This window comes from Mytilus trossulus, chromosome 7 (assembly GCF_036588685.1).
Source record: "Mytilus trossulus isolate FHL-02 chromosome 7, PNRI_Mtr1.1.1.hap1, whole genome shotgun sequence".
Classification (NCBI taxonomy): domain Eukaryota; kingdom Metazoa; phylum Mollusca; class Bivalvia; order Mytilida; family Mytilidae; genus Mytilus; species Mytilus trossulus.
Genome location: NC_086379.1, coordinates 68,488,615 through 68,513,740, shown reverse-complemented (window position 1 = coordinate 68,513,740; position 25,126 = coordinate 68,488,615). Strand labels below are relative to the sequence as shown.

The window sequence follows — 25,126 nt, the reverse complement described above, 5'->3', positions numbered from 1 at the left end:
CGCTACCGATCTTTCATTGTATTGAAGTATATATAAGGTATCAAATTCAGTCAGAATTGGTATTCTTTAACTGTGATATACAAGCTTCCTGAAAACCTATATATGTATAGGTTAAACATAGCTTTACGGGGTGAAATGAGTTAAAAAACAAAAAAAAATATGATTATCACGTGATTGTCTATGCCTGAAAGCATTGTTCGGCCTGGCTACGGGGATGCCTCAACACATTGTTCGGCCTGGCTACGGGGATGCCTCAACGCATTGTTCGCCTTGAAAGGGTTAAATTCAATAATACAAAAATAAAAATAATTTTGTGAAGTTTTTGCAGAGAACGGATGTATGGTAAATTCCTTTTATCTATAAAATAAAATTAATTCAAAATAGCATTGGTTAAAAAAGATGACATAAAAACTTGGTGTGCATCTGATTAAAAAAATATACCATTCAAATTGGAATCACAAAAAATTGAATTGAAATACATGATAGACAAAAGGCTTTTACATAGTATCACAACATGCATACTTATCCTTACTCCTTAATCAATTATACGTATAAAGAAGATAAACAATTGGTATATTGTAAGAATAGCTGTTAAAAAAGTTGATATAAAAGTATTTAGATAATACACTTACTACAATTAAATATAATTCTTTTAAAATCCCACAGAATACAACAGTTCTAGTGAACTGCACAATCAGTTTTCTTGAAACATTTTAAATTCTTAACAATAGTTCATTCTTCTAATTGAAATGAGCTCTGTAAAACTTTACTAAATTAAATCTGATTATTTCATTAGTAAGGAGTAAGCCATTGACTAAAAAAAAGGGACAATAACAACTGGATTATAAATGCCATGTTTACAGTTTATCATACCCACCAGTACTAAGGAGAGATAATAAATAGCACATTTTTTTTTCAAAGTATGCAGTCAATGAAATATGTCTTAATAATCCACAATGTTAATGAAACTGCTTCTCTCATACAATGTTTTCATACAACTTTTCCTAAAAAAATGTTGACTCATTATTTTCACTTAGAAAACTATTTATAACCTTATATATTAAATTAATCTTAATGTAGAATACAAGAATGAACATATTAGTAATGTACATACCGTTATGTTGTAAATTAATTGGCCTTTTTTAAAATTTTTGGTACTTTGACATTAAGATATCATATTGAGATCAGTGGTGGATACAGAAATTTTCATCAGTGGGGGCCGCTTGACTGCCTAAGAGGGGGCCCGCTCTAGTCATGCTTTGGTGATTCCCTATATAAGCAACCAGAAAAGAGGTGTGGGCCCCCTGTCCCCCCTAAATCCACCCCTGGAGATTTTTTATGGAGGATGTGGTTATAAAATCAAACCAAATTGATAAGCAATAATATAAAGAAAACTTGACCATGGTAGATCAAGCAGGACATATAGACAAAAAATGACTTTGGCATTTCAGATGTTAAGTTTAAGCCTATCTTTTTACATCACAGTAAGAGTTGAGTATAAATTGAAGATCATGCATGGTGACCTTATTTTAGTGTGGACCTTTGTCACTTATCATGTAAACAATAAAATGATTTCTCTATGAATTGGTGTTGCATAGATCTGAACTTTACATGTATTACAAATCTTTCTAATGGCAATTCATGTGTTGCCTGACAGCCAATGTGATCTACTTTAACTTTTGACCAACATCTAACAGCCTTAACTGGAATTAAGGTACAAATGCTTTATCATCTCTCCTAATAACTTTTCCTACAAGAGGAAAGAAATAGCCAGTACCCAGACATTTCAGGGGTAAAAGCCCATCAGCATCAAAAGGAAAGGTTTATTACTATAGAAATTTGTATTTTATAATAATGTTTTAATGTTTAAACGTTGTTAATTGGGGGGTGTTCAAAGATTAAGTTCACAAAACACTCTTTTCTACTAAATATATATACATACATAATAATTCATCTAACATATAAGAAAAAACAAAAATTTTAAAACTTGGAAACAAAAATATTGTGATAGAAAATATATAAACATTACTAAGAAGACAATGCCTTGTAAGTTACATGGTCACAAAACAAACACAACACACATAATATCATACTACAGCTAGGATATAATCACAGATACAAAGGAATTGATTAAAAAAATAAGAGATAACAAATTCAAAAGACCAGAAATAATTAACAAACTTATTTACCAGCAACAGATGGTTTGAGCAAACAGATATAATTATTTGTTGTGGTCTAATGAGAATTAACAATGTTAACAATAAAACAAAGTAGGTACTGTTTTAACAATATTTATTTGCATTTTATACATGTGTACTTCCAAAAGAAGGATATTTCATTTTGCAATTTTTGGAGGAGTTAAAAGTTACATTTGTAATTTTTCATATTTATATGCAGTTCCACACACTAGATAAGCTTGTAAAAATCTTTTACAGCATACTGAGATTTATAATTTCATTTTGAAAGGCTCCATTTAAAAACTTATATATTTTTTTCCTTATAAGATGAGTCAAGTTTTATTTTCTTATTTGTCAGGCCTTGCAACATTTCATTATTTATAAGATTAGAATTTCATATTTAACCCTGTCCTCCATGGATTTTTTTTTTACATACTTGATTTGCATAGGAATTTTTCAATAAAAAAAATCATCAGGTTTGGAGTATGCATCACAAAATTGAATATTTCGTCAATACAATTCCAGTCAGATATTCTCATGAATATACTTTTTAATTAAGATTCAAGTTTTTTTTTGTTTTTTGGGGGCATTTTTCATATAAATACTTCTATATTACGCTGGGGAAAATTTTCAACCAATTTTTTTGTTCTTTGTAGTTAAATTAGCCCAAAATGAACCCCCAACATAAAGTCCAATTAAAGTTATAAGATTGTGCATAGCATATTGATTTGACAGTATACTGTCCAAGAGAATAAATGTAAAACAAAAATAGCATCATTCAATGTATCAACTTCTCAACATCTTAGGATAAATACTTGTACTATAACATTTCATTGCACTAGATACTGACCCGTACATTAATCATTTGACTACAGGGTTATTAGAGAAGTATTCTGACAAATAATGAATAATGAAGTAAACTATTTGTACACAATTTAAAGAGAGAAAATATGATATTACGAGCTTATGTTAATTTAGCTTTTCTTTATATAGGATTTAGCATTTTCATTTATTATAACCTGTTTAATGTCAAAATAAAGATATAATGAGAAGGAGAAACCTTCCATGTAATTTCTTATTAAACAATTTTTTTCTCTTTTTTAAAATTTCAGCAAATTATTTTGTGTGCATAAATCAAAATAAAATACAAAATGCAGGCTAGAAAAATGTAAAACCAAATAAGTAATGAAAAAAATAACCTTATTTAAAAAAATGCAAATAAACTGATGGCTTAAAAAAAATACCAATAATTTTGATTAATATGAATAGAGTATCCATAAAATCAATTACAACAAAGTTTTTTGCAGTTAAGACATATTTGGTCGAAGCCAAAAAATCAATAAATATACATGTATTATGCTTTTCGTAAATTAAAAATATAAAGGCAAGTGAATATGAGACGAGTAAAAATAGTTTTTGGCATAGAATCATTAAAGAATTGTTTAAGCAGAAAAATATTTTACCAAGAAACTGGCATCAAGGATCACAGCTACATTTAACACAAAAACAAACATAAAAAAGCAATACTGGAATGAAATTGACAAATATTGAGCTAGCCATCAATTTGCTTAAACTGAGATATAATAAAACATAAGTGATATAAAAGATTTCTGACATTCATTACAATAAAAGAATGATTAACTTTTATAAAGATTCTAAAACGTTCTATGAACTAACAAAAAGCAAAGCTGCTTCATTATTATCTCTGAGCAAAATAAAATAAATCAGCAGATTCTGACAATAGGCAGTTCAGATTGCACATGATTTCTGAATACATTTTATGATAGGCAGTCCAGATTGCACATGGGATTTCTACATATATATAAAACAAAATTAATAAAATAAATTTGGGCAGTGCTTTAAAAAATATGTGAATACACCTTATATTATTTAAAATTTGGTTTTTGCAAAATGTAAAGAAGTGGTTTTATTCATTTAATATACATCCATTTAAAATTAATACTCTGCCTTCAGCTGAACATACATGGTTTACTAAGTTATCAATCTTAGAAAATAAATGCTAAATGATTAAGATCATGAAATAATGAGTTATCCTGTATACATGTATATCTACAATTTCAGTTAAAGAATGATGTTCCATAAATAACATGTCTGTAGTTAACAATATAATTCACAATTGTGCTCACAAACTAAATTTCACTAACAAAGTTAACTGTTTGGTCAGCTATTCCTGGGAAGATAACCTGCTTCTCTTATCCGCCTCTGTCAAAATAGAAAACTCATTATTTAGGAAATAATTGATGCAAGCTATACTTTATTGTAGTTTTTACATGGGAAGGCATTTAAATTCAGGGTTATTTTTGCCTGAGAAATAGTGATCAATTATTTTAATTCTGATAAGGACAATTAAAGTAATCTATGTCCGATGTGTATAAGTGTAGAGTGTTTGTGTAGGTTCTTCCATGAACCTCCCTTTTTTTTTTTTTGTTAATAAGCAAACGACTGACAATGTGATTTTTTAGAGGGAGGAGTTTGAACAGCCAGCATGAACAGTTGTCATATCTAGGTCAAATATGTCAATTTCCAATTGCACCACATTACAGTCATATTAAATGAATTAGTAACAACATGTGCATCATTAAGAGTTTGGAAGTGTTTTCAGTTAATGAAATATATTAAATGCATGCAAATTTGATAACATTCTCTATTCTACAGTAGTCAATATATGCATGTGCCAACACATTTTATTGGATTTAGAGCATGGGTTTATTCATAGATCAAAGACGCACGTCATATTAGAATAGACAGTTAATGTACAAGCTCTATGTTTCAACAGATGATAAGAAGAATTCCTTTAATTTACATGACAATTTTTTTTATACATAATCGTTTGAGAGGAACAAAATTATGATATTGATCTTTTCAGATGCCAGAAGTGACACATTTCTTTTGTAAAGAACATGGATTTTGCCTCCTTTCAAGTACTGTACATTCAGAAATTATTGCGTGCATTTATTATTGCGATTTTGTCATTTTACACTTGAATGCGATTTTAATTTTTACGATTTTGAGAAAAGTCATACTTAATTCAGTTAAAATATTACAAAATGCGAGTTTTAATTATTGCGTTTACAACTCAGTCACATTATTCGCAATAATAAAAACCTCGCAATCATTTCTGAATTTACAGTATTAAAAACATCTAACTTAAATTTTCAATGCTGTTGATATCATTTGTAGCACTGAAGCAGAATATCTGACAAGTTGCAAATGACTCTATAAAGCATAATTATGGATAGGACAACCATCAATACAGTATCTCATTGACCAAGGATTTCTACTGAATCTTTATCATCAAAACTGACAGTTTTCAACTCTACGGAATAATTCTATATCTTACAGTTGTATCAGATATCTGAGCTGTGTTTTGAATTAAACTGTTCAACAGTATACCAACTTTATGTAGACTAAGAGTTTAAATTTATAAAAGCCATAAAGCATTTATTTTTACAAAATGCAAGAACCCACAGAAAATATCAAAGAGACTGCCTATGAACTAAACAAGAATGTGTCCAAAGTACATGGATGCACCACTCACATTATCATTTTCCATGTTCAGTGAACCATGAAAATGGGGTCAAAACTTTAATTTGGAATTAAAATTGGAAAGATCATTTTATGGGGAACATGTGTACTAAGTTTCAAGTCGATTGGACTTCAACTTCATCAAAAAAACTACCTTGACCAAACTTTAACCTGAACTTTGCACTATTATTTTCTCTGTTCAGTGGACCATGAAATTTGGGTCAAAACTTTAATTTAAGCAGGACGAATAAACGGAAAGACAAACGGACGGACGGACAAACAAATGGACCGAGGCACAGACCAGAAAACATAATTCCCCTCTACTATCATAGGTCAGCGTAAATTCAACATGTCATGTTGTGGCCCTCCCCCTACAAAATCAGACACGTGTTGTCGTCTTTATTTTTTTTGTAGTATGTTGGATGCTGTCTCACTGACACATACATTCACAGCTTATACAAGTTAGTTATTTCTGCAGTGTATATGCCATTTTTGGAGGCATATCTTTACAACAAACAATAACTTCAAATGTTAGTGTTGATATATAAGCATGGTTGCAAGTAACTAAAGGTAATTTTATATCAAACTTATATTAGTAATAAAGACCATTTTGCTATGGATGTACACATAAACACATTGTTGTGTCAGAAAAGAATTAAAAAAAATATAATAGGACTTAAAATATGTTTAGATACTGTCAATAGAATAACAAGCAAACTACAAAATAAAACCAAAAAATTATTTTTTCATTGATATTCTATATATTTTCTTACCAATTTCCAGTTAATGAGCTGCACCCAGTCATTGGATTCTTGATCTGTGGAGGAATACATGTAAAAAGTTCTCCATGCAAACCCTAACCTAAAACAGAATTATTATTGTCATTCATTATTGAACTTGATTTTTTTAATCAAATGAATACAGTCAGTTTGAAGCATAATAAAAATGTTTGATTTACTTTCTTTTGTGTAAACTAATCTATTTATGTCCTCGCATCAGCTTGTTATTTTACAGTTCATGACATTACTGCATGAAATTTAAATGGATACAGGACAGCTTATATAAGAGTCTACGATAGTTTGATTGATTTTTGGTGTTCAACGCTACTTTCAGACTATTGGCTATTACACTTCAACCAATTTTTATAGGTGGAAGATGCTGGTGTTACCATTGAGAGATACAAAGAAGGCATGGTGTCTATATGATCATTTTTTTTGCTTCTTTTTTAGTTATAGCAGCAGCATATATATAAACATATATTATTTAGTATTGTAATGTGATCAACAAAAAATGTTGAATGCCCTTTATATTACTGTGTATACTGTGTCAGGGATGAACATTCCTGTATCAACTAAATCATGTGAATAAAACTACTAACCTGAATACATTAAATTTTCCTTTAATACTGGAGTCTCGTTCACACTCGGTACATTCATGTAAATCTAACGCTCGTATAGGATGCTTGTCAAACTTGTCCTTGAAATATCTCAATTCATTTTTCTGAAGGACAAACCATCTGATTCTCCATGTCTGAAATATCAAATATCATTTGTTAAGTGAGATATATATATATTATTTCTCCATTTATCCTTACCTGACCTGCTGAATTTTTTTTTCATCTGAGTTTTTCATTGGTAGAAATTAGAATTTAACTCAAATTTTCTTGCTGTCCAATGAAAATGTAAAAGACAAAATGTCTCAGGTTGTTCAATAAGAAGAATTGAGTTTGTCTGCATATTGTTAAAAATCATTAGAGAAACAGATTCTATCACCAGATCTTGTGCAATACGATACTCTCGACACTTAAATTTTAAATACTGTGGATTCATTTATTTGAGTGGGTATCAATTTTCATGGATTGAGAAAAACTTGCATGTTCGTGGATATTTGATTTCGTGGTTTTGTCATACTTTACAGACAAGCCAATAATAATTTTGTTATTCGTTGAACATTTAATTTTGTGGTTCACCTGTACCCTGAAATCCATGAAAATTGGTATCCAACGAAAAATAATGAATCCACAGTATGTAACTGTCTAAAGTGGCTAAATATCATAACACACTGATGTACAAAACAAGAAGCCTGGTATCTTTGATAAGTTTTGTACTTATATTCTAAGCCAATATCTTTGAGGGGTAGAGGCAATCTTAAACTGTAATGCCTTGTGTTTAATAAATCTAGATAAGAACAGTTATAAAGAGAGAATTCTTTTATTTGAGGTTATATTTTCTGAAATTAATACTAATCCCATTTTTTTTTTTAAATTCACAATTCAATATCATCATGTTAAAAAAATATAATTTAGCATTACCTCAATCTTATTACCAGGGTTGAGATAGCAACTAAGTGGTGTTTTTTTTTGTATATAATATGCATTTACCTACCTTAAACAAGCCTCCAAGTTTTGTGAGATATCCTTCTTTAGAATTAATCTACAAAAGAAATCATTTTAGTGAACAGCACTTTAAGCAGACTAATTATAAATTTACAATAAGATATTGATTCTAGCAAACATTTATGTGTGTCAGAACAGAAATCTGATCAGTGGTTAGAACTGTGTTTCAATTTTATCTGTTGAGAATATATTGTCATGTAAGATAGTTGTTCATCTCAAGGGAGAAAAAAATCTATTGTGTCTGTACTTGTCATTTGTTGAAAGCTTCCAATTGTCTATTTTCATTTATTTAGGTATTTGTGGTGCTGTATCATTGACATTACACTTTTTTTTAAGAATTGAATGCTTCTTTTTGTAACTTCATTTGGGTGTAAAAGCGTTGACCGAGGTACATTTTGTATGAAGCGCTAAAATGTGTGCACTTTCAACCCTTTTACAACCCTATGAATTTACAAAAAGAAGAATTCAATACTTATAATTAAATTTTTAGCTAGGATCATGAAAACACAAATTTCATTATTTTTTTTATCTAATTCACTTGTGCACTTTATTTCGGGACCTTGTTTTATTATCAAAGAAAAGTTTTATTGAGTAATGCAATTGATTAAGGAATAACACATGATTTGCAGTTAGCCAATCAGAATAACGTATTATAGTGAAACATACATCTAATGTTATTATTCATACTAAAATTTAGATGATACATTGTATATGTAGGTTTATGATTGCACATATAATATCTTTTAATATAAAAAAGTTTATCAGCACATATACATAATACAGTACTTACAGAGAATTCTGGTCCTTTCAGATTTTACATTATAAAGTACTTACTGAGAATTCTGGTCCTTTAAGATTTTCTGATGCTGTACTGAACTCAGCATGAACACGAATAGTATCATATACATTTGGTTCCTCTATATTCCGAGGATATGGGTAGTTAAGTAATGTCATTTGCCCTGAAACAAAAGTTGTTCACATATTTTTAAACATAGGATGATTCATAACCATTTCATTATGTACATAAACTACATAAAAAAACAGTCATTAAAGAATAAAGAACAGATTGATTCTCCTTTTAGGACTTCTCAGTATGAATATAACTTAGTTACCGACCAATAAGACAAACTTCAACTCTAAGGAAAATTCTAAAGAAGGTCCATAAACCAATGGCAAAGTCAAAAGCTCGAACACAACAAAACCAATAGTTAACAACTGTCATATTCCTAACATGGTACAGTTATTTTCTTACGCAGAAAACGGTGGATTAAGCCTGGTTAAATAACTAGCTAGATGGAGGAAGACACCCTATCTAACTTAAACCTTTACTCTGGTCCATGTGTATCCTGGATTCACTCATACACTAAAAAAGCAATAAATTTTAAAGCTTCATACTAAATTACCTGATTCAGATCCAATTAAAGGTTTATTTGTGAAATGATGTAGCAATTCATCTACACTGCTGAATTCTCCATGACCAAACTTAAATACTGTTCCTGTCCATGTTAACGGGAAATGTTTAACAGCCTGATCACATCTACAATAAAAAATATATACTGAAGGTTTCAAACAATAGTTACAAAAATCTGGATATCACAATCTGTAAACTTTACAAAATAAAAAAGACATGGTTATCACTTTTCTTCAGCTCTCCGAAACATAAAACATCAGCAATTTGTTTGTTTTTTGCATGTCTATCCTGGCTGAGTTGCCTGACCATTGCATTTAAAAGTTGTGTCTTGTAATTTAGTCTTTCTCATCTTACTGACTGTAATTCTAAATTAAAGGTGAAAACTTGTCCAAACAAAATGTATGTTGAATTCTCACCTCACTGACAGTGCATAATCTCCTAACTTAGAACTATCTCTCAACATGTATGTTCCATCAACACCATTCTGTAACAATAAACTCTCTGCAGTATGTCTATCTACATTTGGATGATACCATCTATAAAGAAAAATATTAATAATAATATTTTCATTTCTGTATCAAAAACATATAATAATTTTTTTTAATATTAAATTTAATAAGAAAATCATCTTTAACACACATAAGTCAGCCTGTTCATACTTGAAATATATGTAGTAACTAAATTCTTTATAATAATTAATTAAATTTAATTGGAAGATACATAGAAAAATAGTTTGGATGACTTATAAGAGGAAATATATCAAATGAAACAAATAAAGGAATGATATCCGAATAAATAGTTCTTGCTGCACTTATATACATTTCTTTTCTTTTAACTGAAGGAGGAAATAAAACTAAAACACAATGTCTATTTCTTAATCTTTTAATATAAGTGTATTGATTCTTCAATGTATATACATTTGTATATATGATACACTGACTTACGGAAGATCTTTGATTTTATTGGTCATACTTCTGTTTGCCATTTTACACATTCATTGTTGGTTTCTTTAAGTCATCTTGTAATCTGTAAAACAATTTGTCAAATCATATATATATTTATATATATATTGTTTATAATAGCTGACAATTTAAAAGCAGTATCCAGTGAGCACTTGTAGAAGTCTAGTTATATTGAGAATAGCTAACATGACTGACAAGGACCATAGACATATTACAGACCGAAACTTGCAAAAGAGTTCTGTTAGATACTTAACATGTTATTCACATAGACTTAGGATATTATGCAATCTTGGCTTGTAAATTATCAGCATAGACAAGATAAACTTTAAATCAAAGCGCTGTAAGCACTGTAGGCAGTTAACCAAAAACCAAGGCAAACATAATAATGAAGACTGTAGCAATGTTGCTTCAACTTTTTTTTAAAGATTTAAAAGAACAAACATTAAATATTCATATGTAATTGTACATTTATGTTCATTTAATCATTATGGCAAATAATTCATATTTTATCAAGGTTTTCAATAGCAACGCACATGACCACGAATGGTCATGCGTCTTTCATGAGTCAGCAGTGGTACAAATTTGCAATGATTGCAGTTCTTCTAGTTGATCTTAATTGTTCGTATTAGTTGACTGTTAGTAGTTCAAGTTGTCTTTAGTACGAGCTTATAAAAGTATGAATGGACTTGCTTCCCTGGAAAGAAAACTAAGTTTGTGTTGTACAATACAAAAGTTATGAGACACAAATCAGACAAATGTTTACTACTACAGGGATCAACGGTGAGGTCTGACTGACCTGTCCATAGTAAATGTAAAAGACTCCCACCTTCACCCCAAGTCCATAATGTCTAAGTTTGGAATAAAATGACAGGTGTTGGGGTCTAGCAAAGTGATATGCATATGAGATTGACCTTGCATGTTGTTGTGCCAAATCATTTTACCTTAATTTACTTTCGTAATAGAAGTTATTACGTTGTTTAATGCACATAGTTTGTGCAGTTCATTTTTATATTTCATAATTCCCGCAATATTTTGGTAATGATTTTACCGGGAGTTCGTAGCACATTTTAGGTTGTCATTCGCGACTCAGATGTTATGCGGAGTAATTTTCATAGGAACTGCATAACAAATCATTTATATACGTTAAAGTTGTATGGAATTACCTTTTACACATTCATTTATAACGATAATCTTTCATAATTGTAGCCTTTTGCTACACAGCGTTCATATTTACATTGTAACCATTAACCGGAAGTAGGGAATATCTATTTTTGTGTATTCACTTTGTAAACCAGGTCAACTATAGTCAGTTTCAAATTTGGATTGCTAACGATCAGCTGCTTTACGAACTTCAGATATAACTTTTCAGATTAGGTATTTTATAGGTAATTACATACGTTGATAATATTTAAATACTATTTATTGTAAATTGCAATACATTTATTTCTGTTATAATAAACGGAATCTATTTTACACCAGTTTTTCATTCATTGCTTTGAAATTGGTAAAGTTAATAAACGGTCGGCGCTACAAATTGGTGGAAGCGGTGAACGAATTTAATTTTTATTAAATTGCCACTGAAATTCTTTTGATTTAAAAATTATTAATACTCAAAGTGTAACTTGATACACAAAGAGTTTTAACAAAAAGGGGGAGAAAAATAAATAAAGATAATTTTTAAAAGTATAAAATAAGAAAAACAAAAAGTTAATTTGAGACTTAAAGTGTTATTTAAAAAATATATATATTTTTAGTGAGCACTAAAGAGTGACTGACACTCAAAGGTGTATTATTTAAGTATTATTTAGTGAACACTTAAGAGTGACTGACACTCAAAGGTGTATTATTTAAGTATTATTTAGTGAACACTTAAGAGTGACTGACACTCAAAGGTGTATTATTTGAGTATAAATAAGTGAGCACTAAAGAGTGACTGACACTCAAAGGTGTATTATTTGAGTATAAATAAGTGAGCACTAAAGAGTGACTGACACTCAAAGGTGTATTATTTAAGTATAAATAAGTGAGCACTAAAGAGTGACTGACACTCAAAGGTGTATCGTTTTTTCGATTGAAAAAAAACAACCTTAAAGGTAAACACTACAAAGATTTCTGATATTTTAAAGTGTAATAAACATTTTCAAAATTAAGAGTAACTGATACTCAGCAGTAAAAAAAAAAAAATTAACAAAAACAAACAAACAAAAAAACAAACAACAAGCACAGATTTATTAAAGCATTACACTGTATTTTATAAGATATAAAACTTGCTTTTGCCCAAAGTCAGTATGAATTTACGGAATAGAGGGCTACCATTGCCAATATATTCAAGTAGTGAGGGAAATTCTCGTATGACGCCAAGTTTACATACATCCACAGTCCAAGCTGGTCCATCTTCATTAAATATGGGTAATTCATTAGGCAGTGTTTCAATAAATAGTCAAAGTTAACATACATATACAACTAGTCCACCTATTCAAAGTACTTATAGTTTTCCGTATGGTGCACAGAGCACAATTGCCCCTGTTCAAAGTGCACCGAGCACTTACCTGTCAGATTATAGTGCACTGAGCACAAGCTTGTCTAATCAAAGTGTACAGAACACTTTTTCACAATCAAATAGTGCACTGAGCACAAATTTGTCTAATCAAAGTGTACAGAACACTTTTCCACAATCAATTAGTGCACTGAGCACAAGTTATCCACACCACTGCGCTCCAAGTGCAATGAACATACCTCAAAGTGTACTGAACACTCAAAATAAAGCAACTATTGACATGACTTATGACCAGACTGTTAATCCACCAAGAATGGTTTCACGCAGCGACACACATATCTACCCACCTAGTAACACCATGCATACTAATCAGATAGAAATGGCAAGACTGAGGGAGAAGATAATAGAAGTTGAAAGAGAAAGAGATTTCCTATGGCAAAACAGTCAAACAGATCAAGGAATGCCAAGTAGAGAAACAAGAGGCAGAACAGAGTCAATGTCGAGCACGCAGGATGGATATCGATCAAGATTGCCCTTTTACAACGGCAAAGAAGGTTGGAGCACATTTCTTATGCAATTTGAAATCATTGCAGACAGAAACAACTGGGATCCAAGACGCCAGGCTGAAGAAATATTGCTAATCCTGAAAGATGAGGCTGCAAATTTTGCCGCAGAGCTGCCTTATGAGACCAGAAGTTCATTTAGACTCCTGTCCAAAGAAATGGAAAGTCGTTTTGGTGACAATAATTTGCCAGAAACATACAGAAAGGAATTGCAGACAGTCAGAAAAGGTTACAAAGAATCAATCAATGAGTATGCAGCACGTATACAGACAATGGTGAAAAAAGCATATCCAGGAATGAACCAACAATTGTTCAATAGCATTGCAATAGAACATATGTTAAATGGGTTGCCAGATCAAAGCATAGCATATGATGTTCTGACGAAAAGACCAAAAACAATGGAGGAGACTATCAACCTTGTCGCATGGCATACAACTTGTAAAAATGGTATAAAGGGGAAAAATCAAATAAGACAAATAGAAGTAGAAACAGAGGATAGAGATGTCAATTACAGTACAACCGAAGAGTTAGATGTACGACGAATTGGCGGGAAACGTTTTGTGACTGAAGAGAGGCTAAATCAGTTTGGGAGGGACATTAAAGATAGCATAACTACTGAGGTTACCAAGTCCGTTGAGAGTATTATGGATGCCAAGTTGAACACCCAACAAGCACCAAAGAATTTTAATTATAACAAACAAAATCAGAGAAACTTTGATCCAAGATCGAAATGGCAGAATAAAGACCGTTTTCAGACACAAAAACAGAATAACAACAGATGTTATAATTGCCAAGAAGAAGGTCATTTTGCGAGAAACTGTCCAAACCCGAGACAGAATCAAGGACAAAATCAAAACCAAGAGGAAGATTTAAACTAAAGAGGGCTGAAACTGACGGCCAAGTGTCAGCCCACAATAGTAAAAGTAAGACAGAAGTAGTAAAGATAAACCAGACAAGTGATGATCCAATAGAAAGGATACTGCAATGTTTGTTGCTTAGAGAGAAGACGGAGGAAATGTTGAAATTTGCTAGTGTTAATCAAGAGCAAGATTTTGTTGCTGAGTCTGTGCAAAAGGACCAAGGTCTTTCTTCACATGATGAAAATGGTCAGAATACAGGTGCTGATGTAGATGTGATATTGAACACTAAAGAGGAAATTGTGATTGATCGCATAACAGCAGCCAGTATAAAGGTACCAATGGAGGTCAGCAATCAGAAAATCAAGGCTGTAATTGATACTGGAGCAGAAGTTACTGTGTTAAATGAAGAGATATTTTTCCGCCTTCCAAAAACAAACAGATCAAAGTTAAAACCAGCACTGAAAAACCTAGTTGTTGCCGAAGCAGGGAAGCAAATGGGAACCAAAGGGGTAGCAGCAGTGACGTTAACACTTGGAGACTCACAGTTTGTCTGGGATGTATATGTAGCACCTATAGGTGATGATTTATTGTTAGGCTGCGATGTCCTTGATGAAATGGATATAACAGTTAACTCTAGAAAAGGAATACAGTTAAATGGAAAATGGATAGAATGTGAAGTAAAACGCAAGTCGGACTTAATTGCAAGAGTAGTCTTGGATTCGAATTTCACCATTCCACCATCTTCAGAAGTTATTCTTTATGGTTGCGGTCAAAATCAAGAGTTGTTAGATACCCGGTATTCCATGATACAGCCTGTTATAGAAGACAGCAGGAAGTTTATGGTGGCACAGACTTTAGTTGACCCCTTCATGAAAAATATTCCAGTTAGACTGATAAATTTAGATTCAGAACCAATAAGTTTGAAGAAAAACTATCTACTTGGTGAACTTCATCCTGTTGATTACATAGAAAACATGTTTGAACTTGAGAATGACAGAGTTGATACTTTGACAAGCAAACAGTCCAAGATGTGTAAAACACATGAGTTATCCAAGCAAAACTTCACATTGTCTGAGACCATAGAAAAGGCAAATATACCAGAAAAGTGGGAATCAGAGATAAAGATTTGTAAAATCAATGAGCTGAATGGTAAACAGAAGAAAAAGGCCGAAAATCGACTGTTGCCAGAACACCTCAAAGATCTTTATGAAAAAAAAAGTAAAGACATAGAGAGTGAAAGCATAAAAGAGAAATTAGCTGAAGTTTTACAGAAGAACAGTATGGCTTTTGCCTCTTCAAAAGCAGATTTGGGAACATGTTCCCTAGTCAAACATAGAATTGATACAGCTGGGGCTGCTCCTATTAGACAACCACTAAGAAGAACACCAGCAGCATTTGATAATGAAGATAAGAAGAACCTAGATGAACAATTGGAACAGGGGATAATCCAGCCATCTAAATCAGCATGGGCTTCCAATGTCGTACTAGTTCGGAAGAAAGACAACACTGTTAGGTGGTGCCTAGATTTCAGGAAACTGAATGATTTGACCATTAAGGATGCCTATCCGTTGCCTAGGATAGATATGTGTCTGGATTGTCTGGCCTCCGCATCTCTATTTAGTTGCCTTGATCTTCAGAGTGGTTATTGGCAGTTACAGTTGGAAGAAAAAGATCAGCCAAAAACAGCGTTCATCACAAAATATGGATTGTATGAATACTGTAAAATGCCATTTGGTTTGTGTAATGCACCAAGCTCGTTCCAGAGATGTATGGAGCTTATCTTCAGAGGATTACAGTGGAAGACCCTTCTAATATATCTTGACGATATAATCATCTTCAGTTCAGATTATGAAGAGCATTTATCCAGACTAGACGAGGTATTTCAACGACTCATCAAGGCTGGTTTGAAACTAAAACCATCCAAATGTAACCTGATGAAGAGCGAGACACTGTATCTTGGACATATTGTAGGAAAAGATGGCATAAAACCAAACCCTAAGCTAATCGAGAGTGTTAAGAACTGGAATGTACCAACATCAATGAAAGAAGTACAGAAGTTCCTGGGCCTTTGCAACTATTACAGGCAATTTATTAAAGGTTTCAGTGAGATAGCTGCTCCATTTAGTCATTTGACTAGAAAAGATGTCAATTTTGAATGGACAGAAACGGCTCAGAAAAGTTATGATAATTTGAAAACAGCCCTTTGCACCAGTCCAGTATTAGCATACCCTCATCCAGATGGAAAATTTGTCCTTGACACAGATGCCTCAAACATTGGTATTGGTGCAGTGCTTCACCAAGTACAAGACGGGAAGGAAAAAGTGATTGCATATGCTTCAAAGAAATAAGATAAGACTCAACAAAGATACAGCGTTACAAGAAGAGAACTCTTAGCCATGGTAATATTTGTCAACCAATTCAGACACTATTTACTTGGCAGAAAGTTTGTAGTCAGAACGGACCATGGGTCGCTGAAATGGTTATTTGGATTCAAAGATCCACAAGGGCAACTAGCCAGATGGATTGAAACTGTTTCACAGTAAGATTTTGAGATACAGCACCGTCCAGGCTTAAAACACCAAAATGCTGATGCATTATCTAGACAAGAACATGATGTTCCAGTATGTAATCATTCTACAAACAGTTCTAAAGACACATGTAAAGCCTGTGAACAGATAAATGAGCAATGGAAAAGTTTCAAGAGTGAAGTAGATGATGTAAAGGAACTGAATTATAAAGTCACAGTAAGAGCTGTGGTAACAAGGTCTCAAGAACAGCCAGATTGGTTGGCCAAATATTCAGTTAAAGAAATGCAGGCGTTCCAAAAAGAAGACCAAGATCTAAAATACTTACACCAGTGGAAAAAAGAAGGAAAAATACCAGAAAGAGAATTGTGTGCCAGTTTAAGCCCAGCCACAAGGAGATATTGGTTAAACTGGGAGAATATTGAATTGATAGATGGTATTGTTTATCAGAAATGGATAAATGCCAAGAGTAAATTAAATCATTTACAGTTGATTGTTCCAAAAATTTTAAAGAAGGATATATTGATTTTGAGCCATAACACCCCTTATTCTGGACACATGGGAGTTAAGAAAACCATAGAGAAAATGAAGACAGTTTTTACTTGGTACAAGATGAGTCAGGATATAACAGAACATATACAGAATTGTACCATATGCAACAAAATAAAAGGAACGGGGAAAAAACCAAAAGCACCTTGATGGACTATAGAGTTGGATACCCATTAGACAGAATTGGCATAGATATCATTGGTCCACTGACATTAACCATGAAGAAGAATAAATTTATACTGGTTATAGGCGATTATTTTACCAGATGGATGGAAGCCTACCCTATACCACATCAGCATGCTGACCTCGTAGCACAGAAACTAGTGATGGAATTTATTGCTAGGTTTGGCATACCACTAGAATTGCATACCGACCAAGGAAAGAACTTTGAAAGTGACCTTTTCAAATCTGTTTGTAATTTATTCCAAATAAACAAAACCAGAACAACTGCATATCATCCGTCATCAAATGGTTTAATAGAGAGATTTAACAAGACTCTTGGTGGTATGATCAAGACCTTTGTCAACAAGAATGTAACAAATTGGGATGAATACATCAATCTCCTGCTAGCTGCTTACAGAAGTACCCCTCATCGGGCTACAGGGTTTTCACCAAACTACATGATGCTAGGTAGAGAGGTCAATATCCCTCTAAACCTGATGTTCAGAAGTCATGATAACAGAACTGAGAACAATGAAGATTACATTTCAACCTTAAAATCTCATTTTCAAAACGTTTATGAGATTGCAAGGGAAAATCTAAAAACCAATGCAGAAAGACAAAAACGTGACCATGACACACGATTGACTGACAATAGATATGAGTTGGGGGCCTTGGTATACAAATTTGACAAAACCGTAAATAAAAAGTTTCGCTCTCCATGGCTTGGTCCTTTAGTGATAACTAAAATTCTCAGCCCCGTTGTTTATGAGATTCGCGATGAATTCCGCACTGAGGTAGTTCACCATGTTCGATTAAAACCCTGTAACGAAAACATGCCAATTTGGGCAAAAGCAAGTTACCAGTAGAATATTTTAAATGTGTAAATTTTAAAAACAAATTTTTAAAATGTAGAATATTTAAAATGTGTAAATTTTAAAACAATTTTTTAGTTTTTGATAAATTTTTATTTATAGAAATGTCTGACGTCGTAGGAACCAAAGTATGGCAGTGCAGGCTTTGTGATTTTACACATTTAAACAAGAAAGGAGCTGTACAACATTTTATGTTCAGACACACTCCAAATAACCAAATTCCCTATTTATGTAATATCTGCAATTTCAAGGCACTAACTGAGGGAAAATGGAAAAACCATGCTAATGCCATGGCAGGAAAGCCTCTCAGAGAGGATTCTGCTGTTACGGTACATACTTTTCATAAGTCCACAAACCCATACAATGTAAAGATTGGAAGTGACATTTATATTAAACCCTTGATGACAGAGAAAGAGGAAGAATTTATTCCAGACTATAATGAGGAAATCACCATCAGTGATGAAGAAGTTGGCATTATGGAAGTAGAGGTAGATGGACGGGATGAGCAAATTGAGGGACTTAAAAATAAAATAAAAGAAATGGAGGAAAAACACAGGGAAGAGAACAGAAGTATGGAAGAAACCCACAAAAAGCAAATAAAAGAATTGGAGGAAAGCCACAAATTCGAATGCCTCAGATTTGGAGATTTCATACAAAGATTGGAAAAGAGAAAAGAAGATCTGAAGAAAGAGCTGAAGTCAGTGGAAAAGAAATTAGAAAATGAAAACATTTGCACAAAGAAAATTAAGAGTGTAGTGACATTTCCAATAAAAAGAAAACTTAACTTCAGATAAACATTTCATAAACACACAAAACCAGGGTGCTCGCATAAGGCAGCTTAACTGCCTAATAAAATATGCAAATTTTGTTAGAGGAATGCATTATATTTTTAAAAGAATTTTCATTTGAACAAGTAAATTAATTGTATCATATTAATAAAAAAAAATTACAAATAAAGAATATATTTGCTTGTTTAAATAATTCAATAGTTTTAACTCTGTTAACATGGTTAGCATAGGAGAGTTAATTCAAATAATTCAATTTTACAAATGTCTGTACAATAAATTTACATAAGTTTTTTTTAAGCAAGTAATAACCTCTTGGACCCTAATTTATTATTTTTACAAAACTATCTTTTCATATTTTATTTTACTAGTTTATCCTTCAGTTTTCTATCAATTCCCACAAATTTGATTTTCCTTGTAATGAAAAAAGCTGTGTCCCTAATTTTTACAAAGCATAAGAAACTTTCATATTTTATTACACCTGAAATCTATATGGTACCTTCAACACATACATGACATAAAGGACCAAATACAGATCAAAATACAGTTGTCCTTCAAATACCTGAAATTCATTTAGGATAAAATTAATTCTCCAGTTCACAAGTCCCTACTATACTTTTCTAAGTTGAGTTCTGATCAGAATGTAACCAAACAAAAATCTCTACAAATAGGTTTCGTAAGGAAATTATCCGAGTTTAATAGGAAATAATCTGATTTTAATTTATTTCCCTTGGCTGTCATTTTTGGAGAGGTAATTTGTTGATTTGTTGGATTTTCCTATTTGACGAACCAAAATGCAATATGCAGAAAAACAAGTCTCATTATTTTGAGCTTACACTATTTCAGAATCATAGGGAGAAGTGATAGCTGCAATGGTTTGAACTATTGGAGTGTTTGCCGTGTGTTTTGTATTTTATGTAACGTCTGTATAAATCATGAAGTGTGAATTTTAAAAGCATGTTATTTTCTGCAAAGAAGGTGTTTAGTTATGAATTATGAACACTCAGAATTCTAATTTTACAACATTCCTCATGTACAGATTTTAGCAACTTTCAGCAACAGAAGTTGCAGGCTCAAAAAAATAACTCTTTTTTATTAAAATAATATAAAGGGGGAGGTGCATTGGGGTTCTGATCCCGGATCCCTTATTGTTTTGTCAGATTCCTGGATCTTGCTTACGCTACATTTTTGTATGTATGTTAACAATTCTTGTTTCTTTGTATTTTTCTGTGTCCCACTTGTAACACTTAATTTCCCGTTTCCACAAGGACCACAACATGACTAAGTCACTTTCCAGATTGATGCTTACATAAATCAGCAATTCAGTGTCACGCTTAAACCTCAATGAGACCCACAATGCAGTTTTGATACTAGTTTGATGAGAAAAAGATTGATCATAATATTTCAAGAGAATAAAAAAGGCAGTGTCTGCGCGTACCCGCATGCGGGTACGAATAGTCAAATTGCCGTTCCAGGCTGCACGTACCCACATCTGGTTTTCTAATAAAATGCCATTTGATGGGGTATAAAACGTGAAATATCTACGAAAATTATCGATAATATGGGGATATCGTGTAGAAAGAGTGAAGAGAATGAAAAATAATATTTTAAAATTGTATTTGGACCATAATTTGCTATTGGGCTCCGTTTCCTATAACTATAGAAAAGTGATAAAATGTGAATTACTGTAAGAAAAGTTGCAACTAAATCTAAAGATGCCATTATTTTTATCAACATACAAGTGTATGCTACTCTTCCCTAGAAAAAAAAATGAAATGTACGAATTTCAAAAATTCTACAACCGTATTTTTGTGTCGTTTCTCGCGTTACTTTTTGCTTCCGAAGAGCATAACGCTGACTGATTTATAGAAAATCGTCCAGGCAAATTCTAACTTTTGCTTTCAAATAACAAAGAACATCGACAAATAAGGATAGTGAGAAGAAAATGCCGAGAACTATAAGTATTTATGTACCAGATGTAAGAACAGTGGCGTGACTTTAGTGTCCGATTTCGTAACGCAAATTTAAGTTGATGTAATCTGCTTTGTTGTAATAGAATTCTTAAAAGCAATATGCAAATATGAACTCTCGCGAGATGTTCAAACAGGTAAATCAGAGATGATTTACATTCTTGTTTTGATCTTCGTAATAATTAAGTAAGAAAATGACGTTATCGTTATGCGTTACATTTCACACGAAACAGAAGTCCAGTTATTTATTAAAATTAATCATTTCTGGTCATACGTGAAACATGTGACTAACATGTGATCACGCCATTACGGCCGGATGTACGAAATACTAGGTCTAAACATTGTTTTTGTTTCCAACGGGATGTTAGCAAACATAATCTGTAGACGTGTTTCGTCTTGTTTAAAAGAGGAAAATACAATTTTCAAAGAGATTGCGCCGGGGATCTATTATTTTTCCTATGTGCATAATGTTACATACGATCTTGTGTGAAAATAAATGCCCAATGACTTGACAAAATCCATTTCAGATTTGACCGACGTTTAAACACACTATGTTTCCCAATAACGATGTAAAGGGTCCTTGGAAAATTCAATCGAAATTACGTCTCTTATCATGGTGCCGATGTTCGTTGGATTGATTTTGCTTCAGCAGTAAATATTACTGGATATTTTAGGTGAATAAAGATAATTAAATGAAAAATGCATGTTAATATACCGTTACACTTGGAATGTACAAAGTTGGTAACTTTGTCACAATTTATAAATATTTTTTTCTATTCATGTTCTGCAAACACTTTTCAGAAACGCAATAAAATTGTCAAAGGAAAAGTAAACTTTTACCAGGCATGACTTGAAAGGAAGTACTTTATTGATTTTAGCCCACTAAAGTAGGTTTACTGGATTTAAAGAATTTTACATTGCCAATGATTTGGAATAAATTTTATATAACTGGAATTTCAAAACCAAATATAAATATATTTTTTTGGCCGAAACATCAAGATACAACATTGTACAAGATTATGGTATCCTGTATCAATGAAGAAAATATGGAAAATTCTGAATAAATTGTACTAATTGTTTTCAAAACAAGCACATATTTAGGAGTTCTATAATACTGTTACATTTAAGATGGATTTTAAGAAAAAGTATACTGTTCAGATTATTTTAAGCAGATTTTGCAATAAAATAAAACTATAAAAAAAATGCTTTTGGTTTCTTATGGTTTCCTGTCACTTTTAAAAAAAACTTTAATAAAACATTGAAAAGATTTTAAATATTAACATGAATCAAGTAACACTAGTAATGGTGTTTATTTATGCCTTTTGAATTATATTGTGCAAAATAAAGAAAATAAAGATTGGTTTCCTGTCATGAAACGGTGAATCAAAATGTATTATTTTTTTCTTGAAAAACTCAATTGTTCCATTCATACTATTCTAACACCAACACAACCCACAAAATAAAAGTTAAAGTTTGAGAACTTATAAAAAAGGATACAAATTATGGTCCATTTACAAGGATTTGTATAGTCTTACTATACAAATCCTTGGTATTTATTAAATAATGATAATTGATACATAATAAACATTGCAAAATTAAATGCACAATGATGGAAAATGAAACTGTACAGGCCCTGTAAAAGAAAAACATGATAGAAATAAATACTATTTAAGGAATATTTTTTTTTATAAATTACAAATATACCTTTATGATATTTTAAAATAATATTTCAGTAAAATGTAAAACAGAAACTAAAATTTTAAAATATATAAAACTACTAATGTGCAGCCGGGTTGAAATCTGTGCCAAAACAATCATACATGTCATATTTGATATGTAAAATTTGTTCCAAATCTTAATTAGTTACATGAATCTTTTATAATTTGTTTCAATTGATATTATTACTTGATCTTACTTGCTTCTTTAATTTTTATAAACTCAAGCTTTAATTTTTTAGTATTTTTCTTTTACTTTTTTCTTTTCAGGGACTGTATATAAACTTGTACGTATACAGTTTCATTTTTCATCATTGTGCATTTAATTTTGCAATGTTTATTATGCATCATTATCTAACAAATACAATTTGAAAATATTATTTTTTCATATTCTTCACTCGTTCTACACGAAATCCCCATATTATCGATAATTTTCGTATATATTTCACGTTTCATTCCCGATTCGATGGCATTTTATTAGAAAACCGGATGTGGGTACGCGCAGCCTAGAACGGCAATTTGACTATTCGTACCTGCATGCGGGTACACGCACGCGCAAACACTGCCAATAAAAAAAGACAAATCATCTCCATGAACATCAAAAATGTTTACGGCTTTGTGGTCTTTAATGAGTCTTGATACGGTATAAAATACCTTGTACAGACCCCTTATCACTACTACGCTGGACTCCTAGTCGATATGTTCAAGGGTTTTCACATTTGATTTTTTTAAGTACCGAAAGATCCGTGTTGAGCTCTTCCACTTTTCAACAAACAAGAAAATTATGAATCATTCAGCGAGGCGGACCGTCCATCCTAAAACTTTGCGAATCTGAAGTTGCAGCGATTTTAAAGGAGTTATAAGATAAATACAAACCTTAAACATAAACTAATTATGGTGTGTTGCCTCTTCAGCGTAAATCAAATGGACAATACTTTGTTTGAACGAAAGTTTGTTTTGTCCAATATACAGGAAGTTCAATTACAGGGAGGTAACTGATTTTCCCCGCCAATTTTATGTAATTTTTTTTTTTATACTTTTCCGAGTTTAATTAATTAAAATAAAATTATTAGATATCGGCAATATGCATGATTCTAAATTTATATAAATGGTGTAAAAATATAAGGACCAAAAGACTAAAGAATTGTTTATTTTTTCAAATTAAAATAAGCGGTATTTAACATCACACAAAGAGGCCTGCAAAATCAAACCATAATAAAATTATTAAGTTTTCAAACAAGACTCAGGGCTGGCCGTTGGAAAGAGCCGATATGAATATGATTTGCCGGCGCCATATAACAGTGTGCTATTTGTTATCTGTAATGGTTTGAAATATCATGCCATAACCTCTTATTTCTTTCTCAATTTATCATGTATTAGCGTTCATTTCACTGAAATTGCTTATGATCCATATCTTGTTTTATTAAATCTTATGTTTATGATGTGTGCTTATCTTAAATAGTTTAAAAATCGTATATGTAATACCAAAGATTTGTATAGTCTTACCAGTGACAGACATATACTTATGATGTCTCTGTCAGTCTAACTACACAAATCCTTTGTTGGTTGTATATGACGTGTCTGCAAATATTATTTAGATAAATGCCCGACTTCATTCTAACTATTTTTATTGTTCAGTGGGGGTCAAGAAATATTCATAACGGGGAGAGCACTGACTGTACTCCCCGAAGAGGAGGCTGGCTTCAGTGACTCCCTAAATACTGAATCAACCAACTTTCCCCCATTAAACAGGGCAGAGGCTACTAGGCACCCTGTGCATCAACTAATACCGTATCTGTTGTATGCTATTTTGTGAGATTCTAATCTAATTCTGTTTTGCAGGTTTTTTTCGAGGACTTTTTTTTTAATGTCACACATGTATGTGTTTTTATATTCGATCAAAAATCTATTTAAGTATATTTTACTATGCGGAATCATTTTTTCTTCTTCTGTTCTTATCTTACTAATTTTAAATGAATTGGAAACGACTGTGCAAGGGCTGTTAAGCCAGTCAAGGTCGTTAAAAACTTCCATCATCAGGGCACAGATAATACCGGGCTTGCATATGACATTAATTGTTAGCATTTTCCCCATTTGTAATGGGACATAATGCTAGAAAGTTTATTCGTGTTTCTTT

General features: G+C 31.9%; 1 protein-coding gene across 1 annotated transcript; it reads right to left on the bottom strand.

The window, feature by feature from the left end:
* Positions 1-858: 858 nt before the first annotated feature.
* LOC134725662 (dual adapter for phosphotyrosine and 3-phosphotyrosine and 3-phosphoinositide-like) lies at positions 859-23,985 on the bottom strand. Its single transcript, XM_063589674.1, has 9 exons — positions 23,866-23,985; positions 10,474-10,555; positions 9,946-10,065; positions 9,522-9,655; positions 8,953-9,077; positions 8,108-8,155; positions 7,102-7,253; positions 6,497-6,584; positions 859-4,400 (listed from the first exon to the last, which is right to left on the bottom strand). Exons 2-9 carry the CDS (start codon positions 10,521-10,523, stop codon positions 4,359-4,361), a joined length of 759 nt encoding a protein of 252 aa, XP_063445744.1. The 5' UTR covers positions 10,524-10,555; positions 23,866-23,985; the 3' UTR covers positions 859-4,358.
* Positions 23,986-25,126: the final 1,141 nt, after the last annotated feature.

Bases quoted from the DNA above. Each gene is read 5' to 3' on its own strand.
- LOC134725662 (XM_063589674.1), bottom strand. From the start codon at position 10,523: ATGTGTAAAATGGCAAACAGAAGTATGACCAATAAAATCAAAGATCTT. The intron at 7,254-8,107 runs GTAGGTAAATGC...TTGATATTTCAG, and splicing joins AACTTGGAGGCTTGTTTAAG to ACATGGAGAATCAGATGGTT. The intron at 6,585-7,101 runs GTTAGTAGTTTT...ATTCTGTTTTAG, and splicing joins GGAAAATTTAATGTATTCAG to GTTAGGGTTTGCATGGAGAA.